A 16,773-nucleotide genomic window follows, 5' to 3' on the forward strand; every position below is an offset into this window, starting at 1 on the left:
TGGAATGAATAATAATAATAATAATAATAATAATAATAATAATAATAATGATAGTTACTACAACTACTACTACTACTAATTATAATAATAATATTAATAGTGCTACTTCTAACAACAATATAGCTGTAAGTGGCAATTACGGGGCCCAAGCACTATGCTGTTTTGCAGACAAAAGATAAATGAAAGAGAAAAAAAGTTTTAAAAAGGTCTTTATTTATTTATGATTGTTGATGCTGAATCAGGAACATGAATTTTGTCTGTATGACTCATGGAGTGGGAATTATGGGTCAAAAATGTAAAGCACACTGTGCTGTTCTGCTCCTGTCAGGCTGATCTGGCTCATCATGCTTGCCTAAATAGTGAGAGAGACTACTACTATTGTTCAAGTTTCATATCTGTATGACTTATGATTTAGTCTGCATGATTCATTTTAGAGAAGTAAAATAATAACAAGAAGAATGTTTTTTTACAAAAACAACAGCACATTCAGTGCTTGGACCCCTAATAAATCCACCAAAATTTTGCAGCTTGTGTGCTTTCTTGTCAGATTGCACCTGCAGAACCTTATTCATGTGTGCACTGTAACAGTAGAAGGTCTGTCACAGGATTTCCTTAATCGACCCCCAGACAAAGCCACTCACAGTGTTCAGATGTAGGTTAAAGAGCAAACACCACAGCATGATTCAGGCGACAAGTCACTCTTTGTGTTTCACTTGTTATTGTGTTTTGGACTGTCAGAGAACTTAAAATGAAATCAGCAAGTGAATTTGGGCTCCTGGGGCTGCTCCTCTCGACTCTTATCAAAGGTAAGTAACTATTTAGCGTTATGTAAGAGTGCCCGCATTAATTTCTGACTTGTTAGTTTACTGTAAATCTGCCTTACACTCATACTGAACTTCTTATCCACCATATTCTCATATCTAATATCGGACAGATTCATTCATGGACTGGGTCCAAACTTCTGTTGCTCACACTTATTGCTTAATATTAACTCAATCATTTTGCATCGTTTACATATTAGTGCTGAATACTAAGCCTTAAAGGTACATTAGTCTGTTTTATTTTATTACAAGTACAAATAACCTGGAAAATATGTTGAACATGATGAAAAAATACCTGCACAAGCACATTATGTGTCTGAGAAACCCTGTTTGAAAAGCTGTACTTCCTGCTTGTTACTTTATAAGCCTTCTCCTGCATCACATCATCTCCGTCTGCTCAGCTAAGAAAACATGGCGGAATCTGGTTAGCGACCTGAGCCGGAAGGTTCTAATACTGTAGGGGAAAAAAGCTGTTCTGCTAAAAAATATAACAACAAGAAACATAACACAATAATCAACCCTGAAAGCACTTTTCCAAGAGAATTATTATATGCAGAGGGGACAAAGTTGGATGCAGATTTAGTGATGTTCCTCCTGGACGGGTATATAAACATGAAACATGAAAGTGTTGAACTGAGTGAATGGCTGGCTTTACAAAACAAGTCAAGTAGACAAATGTTTATCACTTAGAGAGCCCAATAAAGTAATGCTTTAAATTAAACACCTTCAGAGTGACATATGCATTGCTAGTCAACTGCATTAAACTCTTGTGTAGGTAACAGAGTTAACTAGACGAGGCTGAAGTTAGCTTCATATTAAAACTTTCCATTCCACCTAAAATGCTGCTGTAGAGATGATATTTAGCCTGGTAGTCACAGTTCACCGAAAAACGTCTGGGAGCTCATTACAAAGAAAAACAGCAAAGACACTCTATTCTCGCAGCAGCAAATCTTTATGAACGTTGTAAGTTTTCTACTTCCCCCGGACAAAAGAGGCAAAGGAGTTTGATGCCTGCTTTGGCAAAATGGTGTCACTGTACAAAGAAGTATCAGGAGTAAATAAACAGCCTATTTCGTTGCTAGAAAGTGAACTCATGACCTTCCTTGGACATGCTAGCAAATTCTAAACAAACTCCGGAGGGGACAATCAATTCTAGGGGCATGCTTTGTGTAGATGGGTGTTATTGTAGCTCTCCTATTTAACTGCTAGAGGTCGAGTATCTTCAATTTTGACTAATACGCCTTTAAGATGTGCATAAAGGAGCATAAGGGATTAAATAAAAATGTGAAAAGGTAACTTGAGTAAGCAGGAACAAAAAGATTACGGACAACCTACTGTAAAATATGTATGAAAAATATTCCATCATAGTCTTACATAGAAGAGCATCCAATAGCTGAGCTACAGTGCAATAATGGTTTTATGTGCTCCAGTTTCTACAGGTTTGAACGGATGCAGAAGGGAACTGGTTTCCAACACAACATTAACCACTGAGCTGCAGTCTGATGTGCTGTTGCCTTGTTACTTTAAATCAGCCCTCCTCAGATCATACAAGGCTGAAGATATAGTGGTGGTGTGGAGTCAGATAAATACGGCTGCGTTTGACTTGCTTAGGATTGAGATTGATGGCGACACCAGACACTGGGAATCGAAAGACAGACGAATCAGGTCGTTCCCCGAACACTCCTTATCTGATAACTTCTCCGTTATCCTTCATAAAGCTCAGTTATCAGACCAGGGTCTCTTCCGCTGTGAGCTGTTCAAGGGAATTAACTGCAGCATTGCCTATCAGGAGCTCAATCTCAGTAGGTTTCATGTTTCTTTAAAGAGCTGTCATTTGATGTGTAATTGTATTTTAATCAGTTGTTGTATATTTTGTCCCAAATATCTGAGCCATAGAGCAGTTTCTGAACATCTGAGGCCTCATCAAGCCAACAAAAAAAGCTCTGGCTGTTTTTGAAAAAGATTACTACATACTGCTCGCATACTGACTGTGTCCAAAAGTAGTAAGAAGTATGTAGTATGTAACTGATATGAATGGTGGGTTTGCTTAGTTTGTCTATTTAATAAAGTTAACGTGCTGCACAGATAACATGGTTAACTTGATAAGGTTGGTTTCAGCCAAACATATTTCCACCTACAAATGTAAGGGAATTTAAATGACTGACCTTTTAGCAAAATTTGGAAAACATACTTAAAAACTCAGCAGACACATCTCTTGCCCAAAATATATCCAGTGGTGTTTCCAAAAGAAGTGGCTAGCAACGGTCGCTAAGCAAATGATTGGAAGGCTAAGGAAAATGGGGCGGGTTTGATGATGACAATCTAGCCATGCCCCTTACCTAGCCATACCTAGTGGTACAGCATACAGCTTTTGTTGTATATTGAATGCTACACACTACTATGAAGAGCAGCATGCAGTATACAGTATTAACTGGTGCACTATATAGTACACAGCCTCTGACAGAACTCAGAACAAAGTTGTAGTGATTTCTGCATTGGATGGTGGTGGCAGTATATCAGCATGGCGGTGGCAGTATAATTAGCATTATTAGGCCAGATGGTGAGGTTTTGCGGAGGAACATATAATGCCTGACACATGCTATCCTGATCGCCAGATAAGGGTCATGTTAATTTCATTTCATTCCTGTTACTGAAAATGTTTGGATTAAAACATAAACTATTAATAGACAGACTTATGCTAACTCTTAGGGAAGCTAAACATTTACAAGAAAGAAGATCAATTACCTGACTTGTTAGCTTTTCTTAGCTTAGCTGCTGACATTAGCTTGATAAATCAGACTAAACAGTACTAGTTCGGGTAAATGGCACTTCTCCTTTAAATTATTATCATAAAGTGCCCCTGAGTGCAGTTCTGCCTTTGGGCCTGTTTCTGTTCCCTTTCGGTGGTCTGCCCCATAGCATACTGGCCTCTGCCGTTAGAGGCCTAGGTTTGAATTTCACATAGGGCCAGCCAGCCCCCCCATTACACACAAGGCTTCATTTATTGTTGGATTGCTCAATCAGAGCAATTTGGATTGCAAGTGCTTATAACAAATTATTGATTTGGTTTTCAGAGTAACACTAAAATGTGACGAATGTATTAAGTATATTACTGTTCACGAGTTGTTCAAAATATAATTTAGTTGTTCAAAAATATAATTTGTGAGACAAACTAAATACACACATACACACACACACACACACACACACACACACACACATTTTCTAAGCCGCTTATCCTCCTAGGTTGTGGGGGGTGTTGGAGCCTATCCCAGGGCTTAATGGGTGGAAGGCAGGAAACACCCTGGACAGGCCACCAGTCCCTCACAGGGCACAAGCTAAATAAACATCTTTAAATTTTCAGCTATGTTAGATCATTTTCTTTACAGATCAAATAAATGCAGCAACATCGTTCAGAAATCACTTTAATAAACAAGAAGAGCAGATTAAACGGCATAAATAGCCATGGCCTTGAAGGGCTTATAATTACTGACCTATTGAATTTGCTATGATTAGCCTGCAGTTGCTCTAGTTTCTCTGCCTTCTCCTGAATATTTATTATAATGCCCTTGCTTTGTGTCATGTCTCTTGACATTAAATTCATTACAGTCTTTTAACATATGAAACACATGCATTTGCTGTGGCTCTCAATGGAAAAGTATTCAAATTTCTATCTCTATCTTAATGTAAGTTTGTGCTTTCTGGCTGAAGTCTTGACTAAATGTCATTTAGTAAATTAAGCTGCAGGTCTAGTCAGAGAAGAAAAGGCTCTTAAACTTTGGCTTACTTTGTTACCACATTACGGTGCATTACACTGTAATTTTACACCACCATCAGATGAAAGGAAAAACTGCAACGTACTGGCTGGTGGGCCACTTATAACACACTCTAAAACAGAGCCCACGGGCCAATTAAAATCTCTCTGCAGCCCTGTTGTTAAGGGTTTCCTTTTACTGTGTTAATTTTTTGTTGATTTACATTAAAAAATGTTGTGCTTGGCTTGTACAGGTGTCACTTTGTGTAGGAGCAAGCCACTCGCCAGAATTAACATAGCCACCAAGCTGCAGTCTGATGTTCTACTGCCGTGTTACTTCAAACCAGCCACTCTTGGATCAGACAAGACTGCAGATATAGCAGCAGTGTGGAGTCACAGCAACATAACAACAGATAATCTACTTGAGATCAAGCTGCAGGGTAAAGTAAGAAATGGAAACATTAGGCCGTTCCCGGAAAGCTCAGAATCTGGGAACTTCTCCATCCTCCTCCATAAAGTGCAGCAGTCTGATCTGGGTCTCTACCGCTGTGAGCTGTTCAGGGGGAACAGTTGTACACTTGCTTATCAGGACGTTTATGTAAGCACAGGTAAGAAGCAACTGATTCAATCTAAACCATCCCTCCTGCTAACACACACTGTCAGTTGCTGATTTTTGACCAGTCGCGATAAGAAGTGATGTCTAAACCACTTCTATCTCTCTGAAGACAGCTCCATGAAATACTGGCATTTCTTGCTTGGTGCAGCAGTTGCACTCTGCCTGTTGTTGGTGTCTTTGTGCTGTATGCAACGAAGAAGAAGTATGTGATCTTCATTCCTTAGTGCTGGGCCTCTTTGACGGATATATTTTTGTCCCAACATGCTCTTAATAGTGCTTTTCTTTCATGTTTCAGGAGATACAGCAGACGCTTTGTATACGAATACTTATTTTCATGAAAGTAAGTCTCTTGCTTAATTCACATTTTCATGTTGTGCCTACCAGACCAAAATGACGCTGTGATTTTTCCTGATTTAAACTTCAGGCAAAAGAGACTCAAAAGAAGAGGCTATTTACGGTAAAACTTATTGCAAAGCTATGTTCTACACTATCTGTCTAAAAGTATGTAGACACTCCTTCTATTTTGTGAATTCAGAATCTTCAGAAAATAGATGCCAGTAGATCTGGAGTGGTCGCATGTGAGGTCACCACCATGCCCAATGCCAAGTGTTAGGAGTTCTCTGGAGTGATTGAGCTCCATCCAGTACCATGAGTTGGAGTGATCCAGAACTAATCATCCAACCTCAGTACTTGATCTCACTAGTGCTCCTGTGGCTGAATGCAGTCAAATTCTCACAGCAATGTTCCAACATCTAGTGTAAAGCCTTCCCAGAAGAGTAGAGGCTGTTACCACAGCAAACAGGGTCAAACTCCCTTGATTTCAGAAGAAACACTAGATGAGCGCTGTCTAAACTTTTGGGCATATAGTGTATTTACAATGCAATTAAAGCTGCATTTACACTAATTATCAGAGGATGCTTATGTTGTTCTATGTCCTGCATAGAGAACGACATGGAGGTCAGAAAAATGAAGAATGCCAGCAGAGGGTGCTGTGAGTATTTCAGTAGGATTGATATGACTGTAAGATGACTGATGGTATCTTGTAGGTGTTGGAGACATTGTGTTTGATGGACTGTGAAATGTTGTTCCCCTAAAAGTTGTTGTATAGTTTGGAATCATTTGCGATATTAACAATTTTTTTTTCATTGTATGCTCAAAAAAACTTATAATAACACAGTGTGAATTTAAAAATGACATAAAATTACAAACTATTCACCAAATGTATTTTAGATTGTTTTATTCAATACTTCAAGAATTCTATGAACAAGAAGTGAATAAAATGATGAATAATATTCTATAATTATGTAACTACAGCCCTGAAAGGCCAGCCATATTTATTATTTTAAATATGGACCCCTTACTTGGACTATCTGGGCAATGAGAAAGCCAAAAAACTCATTTCTGGGCTCCAGGATGTAGCTTGGAAAAAGTGCTAGTTGTCTTGCAATATCTTCTATTTTTCCTCTTGTAAAGTTTATGTTTGATGGTAAAAGTTTAGCTGTATGTGTGTATAACTGTATCTCTGCTTAGGATGTCCATGAAGTGCCCACTGTTTTTTTTTTTATTTTCTGTTTATGCATTTATGTATTATTTTTTTCTCCTTAGTCATGTTTTTTTTATAGTTATGCCATTTACATGATAATATCTTTGTTTTGCCAAAAAAATGTTTAATACAAATATTTAAAAAAACATTTCTGTGATATATTTACTCAAGGAGATATTTTGACAAGAGCTCTTGACAAAATGGATGAATGTGGGTCAAGAGGGCAGTTGTTTTTTAATTACATTTTTGTGAGAGTTTCCCCTTCTGACCAGAAATGAACACTGTGCCAACCAACCCCACTCCCCCCCCCAGTTTCTGCAGTCATTATAGAATTTTCTACAGCTTCTGATCAGTTGTACAGGACTGACATATTGGGATCCTTTTATATTTGCTTTTATATCACTGAAAACATAGATTCCCAACTTTTCAATGCTGCTGTATTTCAACTCACTTTGACCTGTAATGATGAAAACGCTGTTAGCTGCCACACTAACTCTGCTCTCTCTCTCCTTTCCTAGGTCAAAATCCAACACAAGAAAACTCAATCTATGTCAACTGGGAGAGAAAAAAGACGTAGCTGCGAAGAAACTGTAAATCCAGGCTTTATAAAGCTGAATAACATCAAACAGCTTTTTATATGTATTCTATATTTATGTTTATTTTCTTTATTATGATAATAGGAGTGAGAACTTTACAGTTGAGGCTACAGTAACAATTATTATCATAATTGTACAGTTGCTTTTGTTACATCACAACTGTCCAGTGTCCTGTCAGCTAATTAAAATGCACTGAGAAACGTGTTGAGAGTCACAGATCCTTTACTTAAAAACTAAAAACCAAGATGATGCATCACGGTTCTCCTTTTTACTGGATGTTCTTTGATCAGCCACATTAACTGGGAATTTATTTGTTTTATCAAGCACTGAAGCTTCTTTTCTGCTGGTTGCTCTAAATTTAAGGCTGCAACAAACAACGTTATCAATAATGATAAAAAAATTGTTGCCATCGAATCTTATCGATTAGTTGTCTTGATGTTTTCACTCAAGAGATGAGTGAAAGAGGGAAAATACAGAGAGCAGAGAATACAGTACAGGGTCCTCTTTAATTAAACAAGTCAAAAATATGAGAACACTTTAACATCACCTAAACAGACGATTTCCTGTTAGGTGAGTAAAACTGAGCTCACCTGTGACGGCGGTGCGACTGCCACGTGTGACGATCCAGAGAAACACATTCACAACAGAAAAGGATGAGAGCTCATCATGAAGAGTAAATCTGCAGTAAAACTGCAGTCAAAAGGTAAAACACTGTGTCGCTGTCTGCTTTTCAGAGAGCTCTGACTTGGTTTAGAAAAATAAACACTGTTGGCTGAAGGAATGAACTGTGCTTAATCTAAACTGCATGGCTAAATTATACTTATTCATCCACACAGATATGGATATTTCTGAAAGTGTACTTTCTTTCTTTGTTTTAAGTCACTCAACACATTTTTAAAAAAATATTCTCCAGGATGGAAAGTTTTAAAAACACATGATTATTTCTGTTTGGAACGTGGTGAACATGCTTTATGGCCCTGCCTGTCTGACGTGGCTGCTTCTGTGCTCGCTAATATCAGGTTTGATTACATGATGTTACCGACCACACAAACTAATTCATTTATCTTTGCTTTGTCAGTTAATTTAGTCTATTTTTTCAGACTAACAGTGATAACTTTTTTCCTTTTGTCCTTTCAGAATGGAGACTTGAAAAAATCTGTGTATCCCATGATGTTGAAATACAATGTTTGTATTGCACAATTTCTGCCACTGCGACTCAGGAGGCAAGAGTCAGGAGGTCAAATTTTCATATCCTCAATGGAAATTTACAAGTTAAAAGCTAACATTTCAGCAGAAATTAGGGTCTTTGGTGTAGGCCCTGTCATCGGTCTAGGTTTTTCGAGTGTCGAGACCCTCGCTGAATAGAGACGTCAGGGGCAGAGCCTAACCCCCAGACAACCAGACAGGGACCCAACTGGTGGTGGGGAGGAAGGAGGGGAACTTCAAAATGTAGGCACCTGAGAGCAGCAGAATAGGTATGTAAGTCAAGTCATTTTAAAGACAGGTGTAGGCCCGTGAGTGGTCGGGAGTAGCATTAGAGTCTTCCTGGCAGAACTTTTGCTAAAGCTTCCATGTCTCTTAAGTAGCCAATTACAACAAGTTCAGACCAATCAATAAAGTGGATTAGCGCTCCACCTTTCTGAAAGTTAACCTTCGGCCTCCTGTCGTTTCTCTTGGGAGTGTGAGATGTGCCATGTTGAAGGTGAACGTCCAGTCCAGGTCTTGAGGAATCCCGACCTTGTTTCCTGACTGAAATCCATTTAGACATAATTTAGTTTTGATAAACATGGACTAGTTATTGATACATTTCAGCTGAAGATGCCACAAGAGCATCTGTGTGTATCAGCACATAGCACCAAGCTGTGGTGCCACTCTCTAATCTTCAGTCTTCAGCATATTTTATTATAGCTGCCAGTGAGATGGTAAATTTAGTCAAATATTACAGAGGGCTCTGAGTTTAAAATTGATGGCCTGACCTTTAAGATGTGTAAAACATTTTACCTTAAAGTGAAGTTTAATTTTTTTTTTTAATTTTCAAAATCAACTGTAATCAGTGATGCCATAGCCATCTGTGGCTGAAAGTCCAAGACAGTATTATTGGCTTCTTGTTCTCTGGGTAGGTAGAATGACCCTCCATCTCCCCCATCACTCAGCGCGAGCCATGCTAGCCAGTGCATGCGTTTGTTAGCTGATGTAACAAAATTGGCAGTTGGCTTTCTTCTCCAAACGTGTTGAACCGTGCAATAATGTTGCATCAGTACAAGATTTGGTGCCACTTCTCAGATGACTCACTGGACCTAGCTAGGAGGTGGAAGTGGACACAACTAAACAAGAAAGAAAATCATTGAGAAATGTGAAAAAGAAAAAAAGTAATTCAATTATCTACTATCCTACTATCATGTCTTAATCAGCATAATGTTGATTTTGCTTTTAAGACCTAAACATCGAGCCAGACCTTCTTTTCGCACCAGTGTGACATTAATTTGTAAAGATGTATGATGTGGTCTGAAAAAGTCCTGTGAAATCTGACTTTTTTACTTACTGAGTTATTATTTCAGGCTTTACAGGGCGACTCACAGATACACACCAGATGTTAGTGTTTTTCTCCTGACTCAGTAATGATACTGCTTTCAGTTTTAAGAAAAAATCACAGTTCAGCTGTTTTTGACCTGAAATGAATAACTTGTACTTTGCTGTTTGGACTGGAAATGTAAGTGAAAGGTGGACTTTTGCACAGTACTGTATGTTTCTTGGTCCATGTGAATTTATGATTAAAGTCAAAAGTGTTTAACCAGAATGATTTTAATCAGCTATTTGTAAACCGTTTATCACTGTTTATCACCTCTAGTGACTTTTCAGATAAACCCACTGAACATAAAGTGCTAATTCCAGCTTAATGTCTTGTACGTCAGTCTTGGGTATGACAACAGATTGTGAACTATTTTTGTAAATCCCCAACTCTGTGGTAACAACTTCTGGGTATCTGTGGTTTGTTAGTTTGAGTTTTTTCAGGAAGTGATGTTGAGAACAATCTTTCACCATCGCTGCACTTTCTCAGGCTGTTTTTCAGCGTTGAGCAGGTGAAACACACAATGGTTCTGCTCTTTGAGCTGAGATTCTATTGTTTGTGGATGCTTTGGTGGTGCTGTTTGGTCAAAGGTGAGCTGTATTCTCATCAACATCTACATTAGCTGTTTCTTAATGATGGTTGTGGTGGTTTTTATGGCTGATGATGGTTTTCATGCTTTCACACAGGATCTAGAGGATGTCAAATGCAGCATGTTGGCAGAAGCAACATAACCACTGAGCTGCAGTCTGATGTTCTGCTGCCATGTAACTTTAAACCAACCCTCCTCGGATCAAACAAGACTGCAGATATAGCAGCAGTGTGGAGGAATATAACAGCAGATAATCTAGTGGAGATCAGTCTGCAGGGTGAAGTAGGGTTCTGGAATAACAGAGGTGGACGTATTAAGACGTTCCCCAAACTCTCAGAATCTGGAAACTTCTCCATCCTCCTCCGTAATGTACAGCAGTCTGATCTGGGTCTCTACCGCTGTGAGCTTCATGAGGGAATCAACTGCAGCATTGCCTATCAGGAGGTGCAGCTTGGTTAGTTTTTGCATTTCCATTCATGTACATTATATTTACATCTGACTGTGGCTCTAAAACAGAAAAATAGTTCTATACTTGTGGTTTAACTCTTTACTGCATAGTTTCCATACGGCAACCATTACTTTCTTTTAGTTTTTTTGTCTAACTATAAAAGTCCATTTTTTCTTGTCTTTGGGAAACTGAAGGCTGTACGTGAAAACTTTGTACTTGTATCTGAACAGCCTTCCTGTTTGTCTTTTTTCACTTCACATAGTGAGATCTGACTGTTGAAGGTTACTGAAAGTGTGTGTATTAGTCACTAATTATAACGCACATAATACATGAATGAATCCACTTTAGGTGCTATGAATTTTATATAGAATTACAAAATATAACTTGTCAAGAGCATGCAACAATGCAGTCTACAATGCAAACAATGGGAGTTAATGAATTCACTGCCACTGGACACACTGGGCACAGCCTGGATAATTTAGTCAAAGTTGTTGCTTTTATTACAGATTCCTTTCTTTTCATGAGATTTACTTGCAGTTCTTTAAAGAAATCTGCAAGGATGTTTTCCACACCTCCAAAGTTCAGTCTTAGAAGTTGGTTGCATTTCCTGCTTCTCAATTTCCAACAATTTCCAAACACATTCAATGATGTTGAGGTCTGGACTCTGGGGTGGTCAGTCCATTATTCTAATAGCACCACTAGCTTCTTTATTTCTCAGTAAGGACTTCTTTATAGCTACACATCCATTCAGACCCATAGCACTGAGTTGTCTTCTCACAGTGGAAGGATGGACAGAAACACCTGTGGACTTCTTCAGATCTGAATTAAGAGTGGAGCTTGATTTTCTCTTCTCTCTCAAAAATACAGTTTTGGCCGTTTTGTATGTTATTTTTCATGCATGGCTGATGAATGTGACAGTGTCTTATGGCAGTGTTTACTCAGTGTATGCATTACAGATTGCAGTTCCATATGGCAATAAAATACAAAGTAACATTCTTATTACACTTTTTTGTTATATGCTAGTCATTTTTAATCAATACGTCTATATAAAAAAAAACAAAGAAAAGATTTTGTTTTGTGTTTTTCATAATTGATACAGTTTTGCATGCATATAAAGACAGATTTACATTCTCAACTGAGTGGATTATTTACCCACAGGTCTTGCTGCTGTTTCTGAATACCAGAAAGCCATCATAGCAGGAACATCAGGAGGAGCAGTAGTACTACTACTGTTCACAGCATGTGTTTGCTACACAGCAAGTAAACGTGAGTCTATGAATAAAATAATTATTATTTCAAATGGCATAATATATGAACAGTCTTTTGTGCTTGTTATTGAAGCCATAATGCGTATGTCTCAAAAGTAGGAGTGTTCATAAAGTTCCTACCACTGATGTTTTACATGCTAAAAAACAACCTCTTATGAATTCAATGCTGGTCTAAGCTGGTTTAGGCTGGTTTATGCTGGTCTGGTGCTGGTTTAGCTGGTCACTCAGCATGTTCATATGCTGTTTTTCTGGTTTAGCAGTTTAGTTTCAGACTACATTATGAAGGTTAAATGACAACAAAGGTCTGTCTCATTGAAAGTTACTTCATCTGTTGCAGGAAGACACCATATGAGACAAGAGGGTGTTCAAGGTAAGCTATGTGTCATGTAAAGTTGTAAAGATACAGTGTGTCAGTACACCTTTACTGCTTTACAGCTTGTATAAGTGTTGGGTTGCTAATTAATTAGGTAAAGCTACCTTGTAGCTCCACTCTTTGACCGCTTTATCTGAAAAACTGACCATACTGGTGCACTTTATACATTTACAGTTACTGAATGTAGCCCGTTTGTAGCGTCAGAATTTATCAACCCACCTCTACCCTGTCAGTCAGTGGAAACAGACCAGCACTCACACCCATTCTCAGCATACCAATGACGTGGCATAATAGTGTGTGCAGTATGTGCAACCACTCAAATAATACATGTTCTGTGTCCTGATCATTGAAGCACAGGGTGAAAGGGGGCTAGTAAAGTATGCAGAGACTACAGTCTGTAACTGTAGAACTACAAAGTGCACCTATATGATAAGTGGAACTGATAAAATGGACAAAGAGAGTAGAAACAAAGGAAACAAAGGCCCAATCCCATTTCACCCCTTGCCCCTACCACTTAGTCCTTGGCCCTCCATTTTGCACGTTCACGTCTAGGGGTAGGGTGTCCCAATTTTTGTTGAGATAGAGGGGTAGGGTGAAGTGTTAGAGCTACAATGTTTTATCCCCCCTCTTTGAAGGCATATGATGCCCTAAATGCAACTAAAGCCCAGCAGCAAGGCTGCTGAACTTTTCCCTCCTCTGCTATTACTGAAGACAGGCCATGTTGCCTACAGAGCAGCGCTAGTAGCCTGTTAATGAAGTAATGTTCTTTCGTTTTTAATTTGAGGCTTGTCCCATTTTGTAGGGCAATATTTCAACCACTACCCCTTGTATCTCAGTTCCAAGGGGTTAGGGTGACACTCGAAAACAAGGGTAGGGGTAAAAATGCGATTGGGCCAGAGTAGGTGCAGAGGTTAACTCAGAGTAGGTAGCCTGGAGTAAGCTTTCAAATTAAGCATTAAAATTGCTACTATATATACATATAAGCAGAGCAATGCATGGAACCCCTTCAATGTTGATGGAAATGTGGCAGAAGTCTGACGTTTGACCCGTCACAGTCACTGTTTGTTCACTGCCTGTGCTGTTCCTTTTGTTTTGGCCAGCATTCGCTCGTTTAATAGTGTTCTACAGCGTACTTCATGATTCGTGTGCCTTCTTAAAGGCTGTATCAGCCAAAGCCATGCTGTGCAAATAAGCAAGTCTTCAGCGTAATGGCTAGATTTAGCTTAGCTCAGGTAAGCACTCCTGCAAATCCAAGTTTGTAGTACAGACGTAAATGTAGAGTAAAGCAGCTAACAGCTAACACAATAAAAGTCCTTGTCATAACCCACGAAATAATGCCAGAGAACTAATAACCAGAATAACATGTGGAACACATTTCTTACATATATATATATGTGTGTAGAGTATAAGTATATATATATATATATGTGTAGAGTATAAGTATATATATATATATATATATATATATATATATAGAGAGAGAGAGAGAGAGAGAGAGAGAGAGAGAGAGAGATGATTTAAATGTCTTTTCTTCCAGAAGGTACACGTGAAAACCCAATATATGACTCTGCTAACTACAAAATGAAGGACAGCCAAAATACAAATGGTAAATATTCACACTCTCACTTATCAGCAACGTTTTTACATTACTTTACAGAAAGCCTACTCATTGTCCCCATAATACTCTGTTGATTACAAATAAATATTTCCTCTTTCAGAAGGACATTGTGATAACCCAATCTATGCTGAGTATTCAGCGATGCCAGACCAGCACAGACAGAGCAGCGTGAGATGAAAACTCTTCATCACTATGTAAACATTAGAGCATTAGAACATAAACCAGACTTACTCTACATGTCTACAAGTTTTGACAAAGGCATAAATTTATGCTATTGTAATTTCCACACGAAAAAGCATTGCCAATAGAATGGGACACTAGCTGCACATGAACCTAAACTCACCATGCCTAATGCCAAGCATCAGCTAAAGGGATATAACCCCCCCCCCCCAGTACTGGGCTGTGGAGCAGTGAAACTGCGTTCTCTGGAGTGATGGAGCTCCATCCAATACCTCTGGGATGAGTTGGAGTGACCCAGAACTGATCATTCAACATCAGTACCTGACCTCACTAAAGCTCTTGTGGCTGAATGCAGTCAAATCCTCACAGCAATGTTCCAACATCTAGTATAAAGTTTTCTCAGAAGAGTAGAGGCTGTTACTGCTGCAAAGGGGGAGCAAACTCACTATTAATACCCTTGATTTCAGAAGAAATGATGGACAAGCAGGTGTCCACAAATGTTTGGGTATTTTATGTACCTCTGATATATTTTAATAATTGCTTCAGTGTTAGCCAAGGAAAACTCAATGTCTTCTAAGCCTTCTGAGAAGGCCTAATGTTTTCTGTGAAATGAAAACATGGATGACATTTTGGTTTAATAAAGTCATTGTTTTTACACTCTGTAAATATTACAGTAATTTTTTTAAATTCTCTTTAATTTGTATGAAACAAAACGGTTAAATTCTTAAAAAAAAAAAACCTGATGGAAAATTATCCAATAAAAGTTTTTTCTTCTGTGGTATATCGGTAGATATAGCCAAGTTAACTTTCCCATTGGTTAGGACCTCAGGAGCTGAACTGAAGGCCTAGCATGTTAGATTAACAACTAACATAATTAGGAAGCCACAATTGAATCACGTTTTTATTTCAAATGAGATGGACCAATTTTCTGGAAACAATTTCTGGAAGTCTTAGGTATGTCACTGACTGTGGATATGAGTGATTGGCTGAAGCAATGTGTTTCAGTTACGGGGCAACAGAGGCAGTTCTATGCCAGGGCTCTTTACTAAGAGTCACTGTAAAACTGCTACAAGGTAAAATAGGTTAATGTCTGTTACAAACTTCAAACAAAACATGGCATCTCTTTTACAAGCTTGAGATGGCCATGTTTAATCTAGAACTGCCAAAAAGTATTCATGTGAGTCAACATTATCTTAGTGATAACATACTACTAAACTCCCCCTAGGGGTCCTAGCAGAAATTAGCATTATCATAGAAGTTATTTTTTTCCTAATCTTTCTGACAATTAGTTTTGAGAATTATGGCCTGAAGTGGAGGCCTACCGCTAATGGTTACATTTCAACACTGGTGTTAACTGTGTATTAGGAATGGATGATTTCTTAATATGTCTCTGCTGAATTATGTCAGAAAATTGTGAAACAGCAGAAAATTAACTAAACAAATATTACAACAACATACATGCAAAACAGGGAAAGGTGACTTAATGTTGCCTTCAGTTTATATTGTATTTAAAAGAGAAGTACACATGAATGGCAGTTATAGTGGTCAGTTCAGATTTTTTTCAGTTTCAATATGACTTTCCAAATTTGTGGTGTGTCATTGAAAAAGCAATGGTTGTATTGCACAACCTCAGTTCCAAAAAGCTGGGATGCTATGCAAAATCTAAATAAAGATAGTTTTGAAACAGGTAAACTTAGTGAATTTTAATAATTCAGCAGCCACAAATGAACCCTGCAGGCTTTTTTTTATTGTCTTACTCTCATGCAAAAAACAGACATGTGCATATCATTGCTGTCCCTAGAAACACATGTATCCTCATTTCTGAATTTGTTCTTTTCAACATCATTTAAACATGGTAGCTTTATTTTACATTGTTTGAAAATGTTATGGTGAATGAAGCAATATAAATACTCCAGAATTACTTGGAAGAAAACCCCTCTACATTAACTGTCATTTAACTTTAAGAATGTCTTTGCCTTCTGCTGTAAACTTACTATTTTGGAGATATATGTTTTTTTGGACAGTGACAATATGCTTTATGATGCTTCTAACTGGATAAAAACATAAAAACTCATCTAGTGTGCATCTTTTGGTCTTTATTTTGTTGGAGTAACAAAAATAAAGTTACTCTCTTTGATGACAGTAAAACAAAAGTAAGCAAAAATGCATTATTTCCAATGCATTCATCTTGTTTCCAACCAAAACCACTTGAACATATCGAGTCATACTTATGATCTTCAGTGGACTTTTTTATTTTTCCATTCCTGTTTGGGGGATTTTCGCCCATTCTTCCTTGTAAAAAAGTTTTTTTCGATGATGTTTAGGTCAGGGGACTGTGAGGGCCATGGCAAAATCCTCAGCTTGTGCCTCTTGAGGTAGTCCATTGAGGATTCTGAGG

General features: G+C 38.1%; 2 protein-coding genes across 2 annotated transcripts; both read left to right on the forward strand.

Annotated features, from left to right (window-relative positions):
• The first annotated feature begins 664 nt into the window (after positions 1 to 664).
• On the forward strand, positions 665 to 7,364 carry LOC118815098. The gene is made up of 8 exons (XM_036581031.1): positions 665 to 806; positions 2,252 to 2,623; positions 4,830 to 5,183; positions 5,301 to 5,393; positions 5,487 to 5,531; positions 5,616 to 5,648; positions 6,135 to 6,182; positions 7,253 to 7,364. Exons 1-8 carry the CDS (start codon positions 749 to 751, stop codon positions 7,309 to 7,311), a joined length of 1,062 nt encoding a protein of 353 aa, XP_036436924.1. The 5' UTR covers positions 665 to 748; the 3' UTR covers positions 7,312 to 7,364.
• A 3,036-nt stretch (positions 7,365 to 10,400) lies between these two features.
• Positions 10,401 to 14,595, forward strand: LOC118815107. Its single transcript, XM_036581038.1, has 6 exons — positions 10,401 to 10,489; positions 10,586 to 10,942; positions 12,095 to 12,202; positions 12,542 to 12,574; positions 14,115 to 14,183; positions 14,296 to 14,595. The coding sequence occupies exons 1-6, from the start codon at positions 10,423 to 10,425 to the stop codon at positions 14,370 to 14,372; spliced, it is 711 nt and encodes a 236-aa protein (XP_036436931.1). The 5' UTR covers positions 10,401 to 10,422; the 3' UTR covers positions 14,373 to 14,595.
• The last annotated feature ends 2,178 nt before the right edge of the window (positions 14,596 to 16,773 follow it).

Source organism: Colossoma macropomum, unplaced genomic scaffold, assembly GCF_904425465.1.
Source record: "Colossoma macropomum unplaced genomic scaffold, Colossoma_macropomum, whole genome shotgun sequence".
Lineage (NCBI taxonomy): Eukaryota > Metazoa > Chordata > Actinopteri > Characiformes > Serrasalmidae > Colossoma > Colossoma macropomum.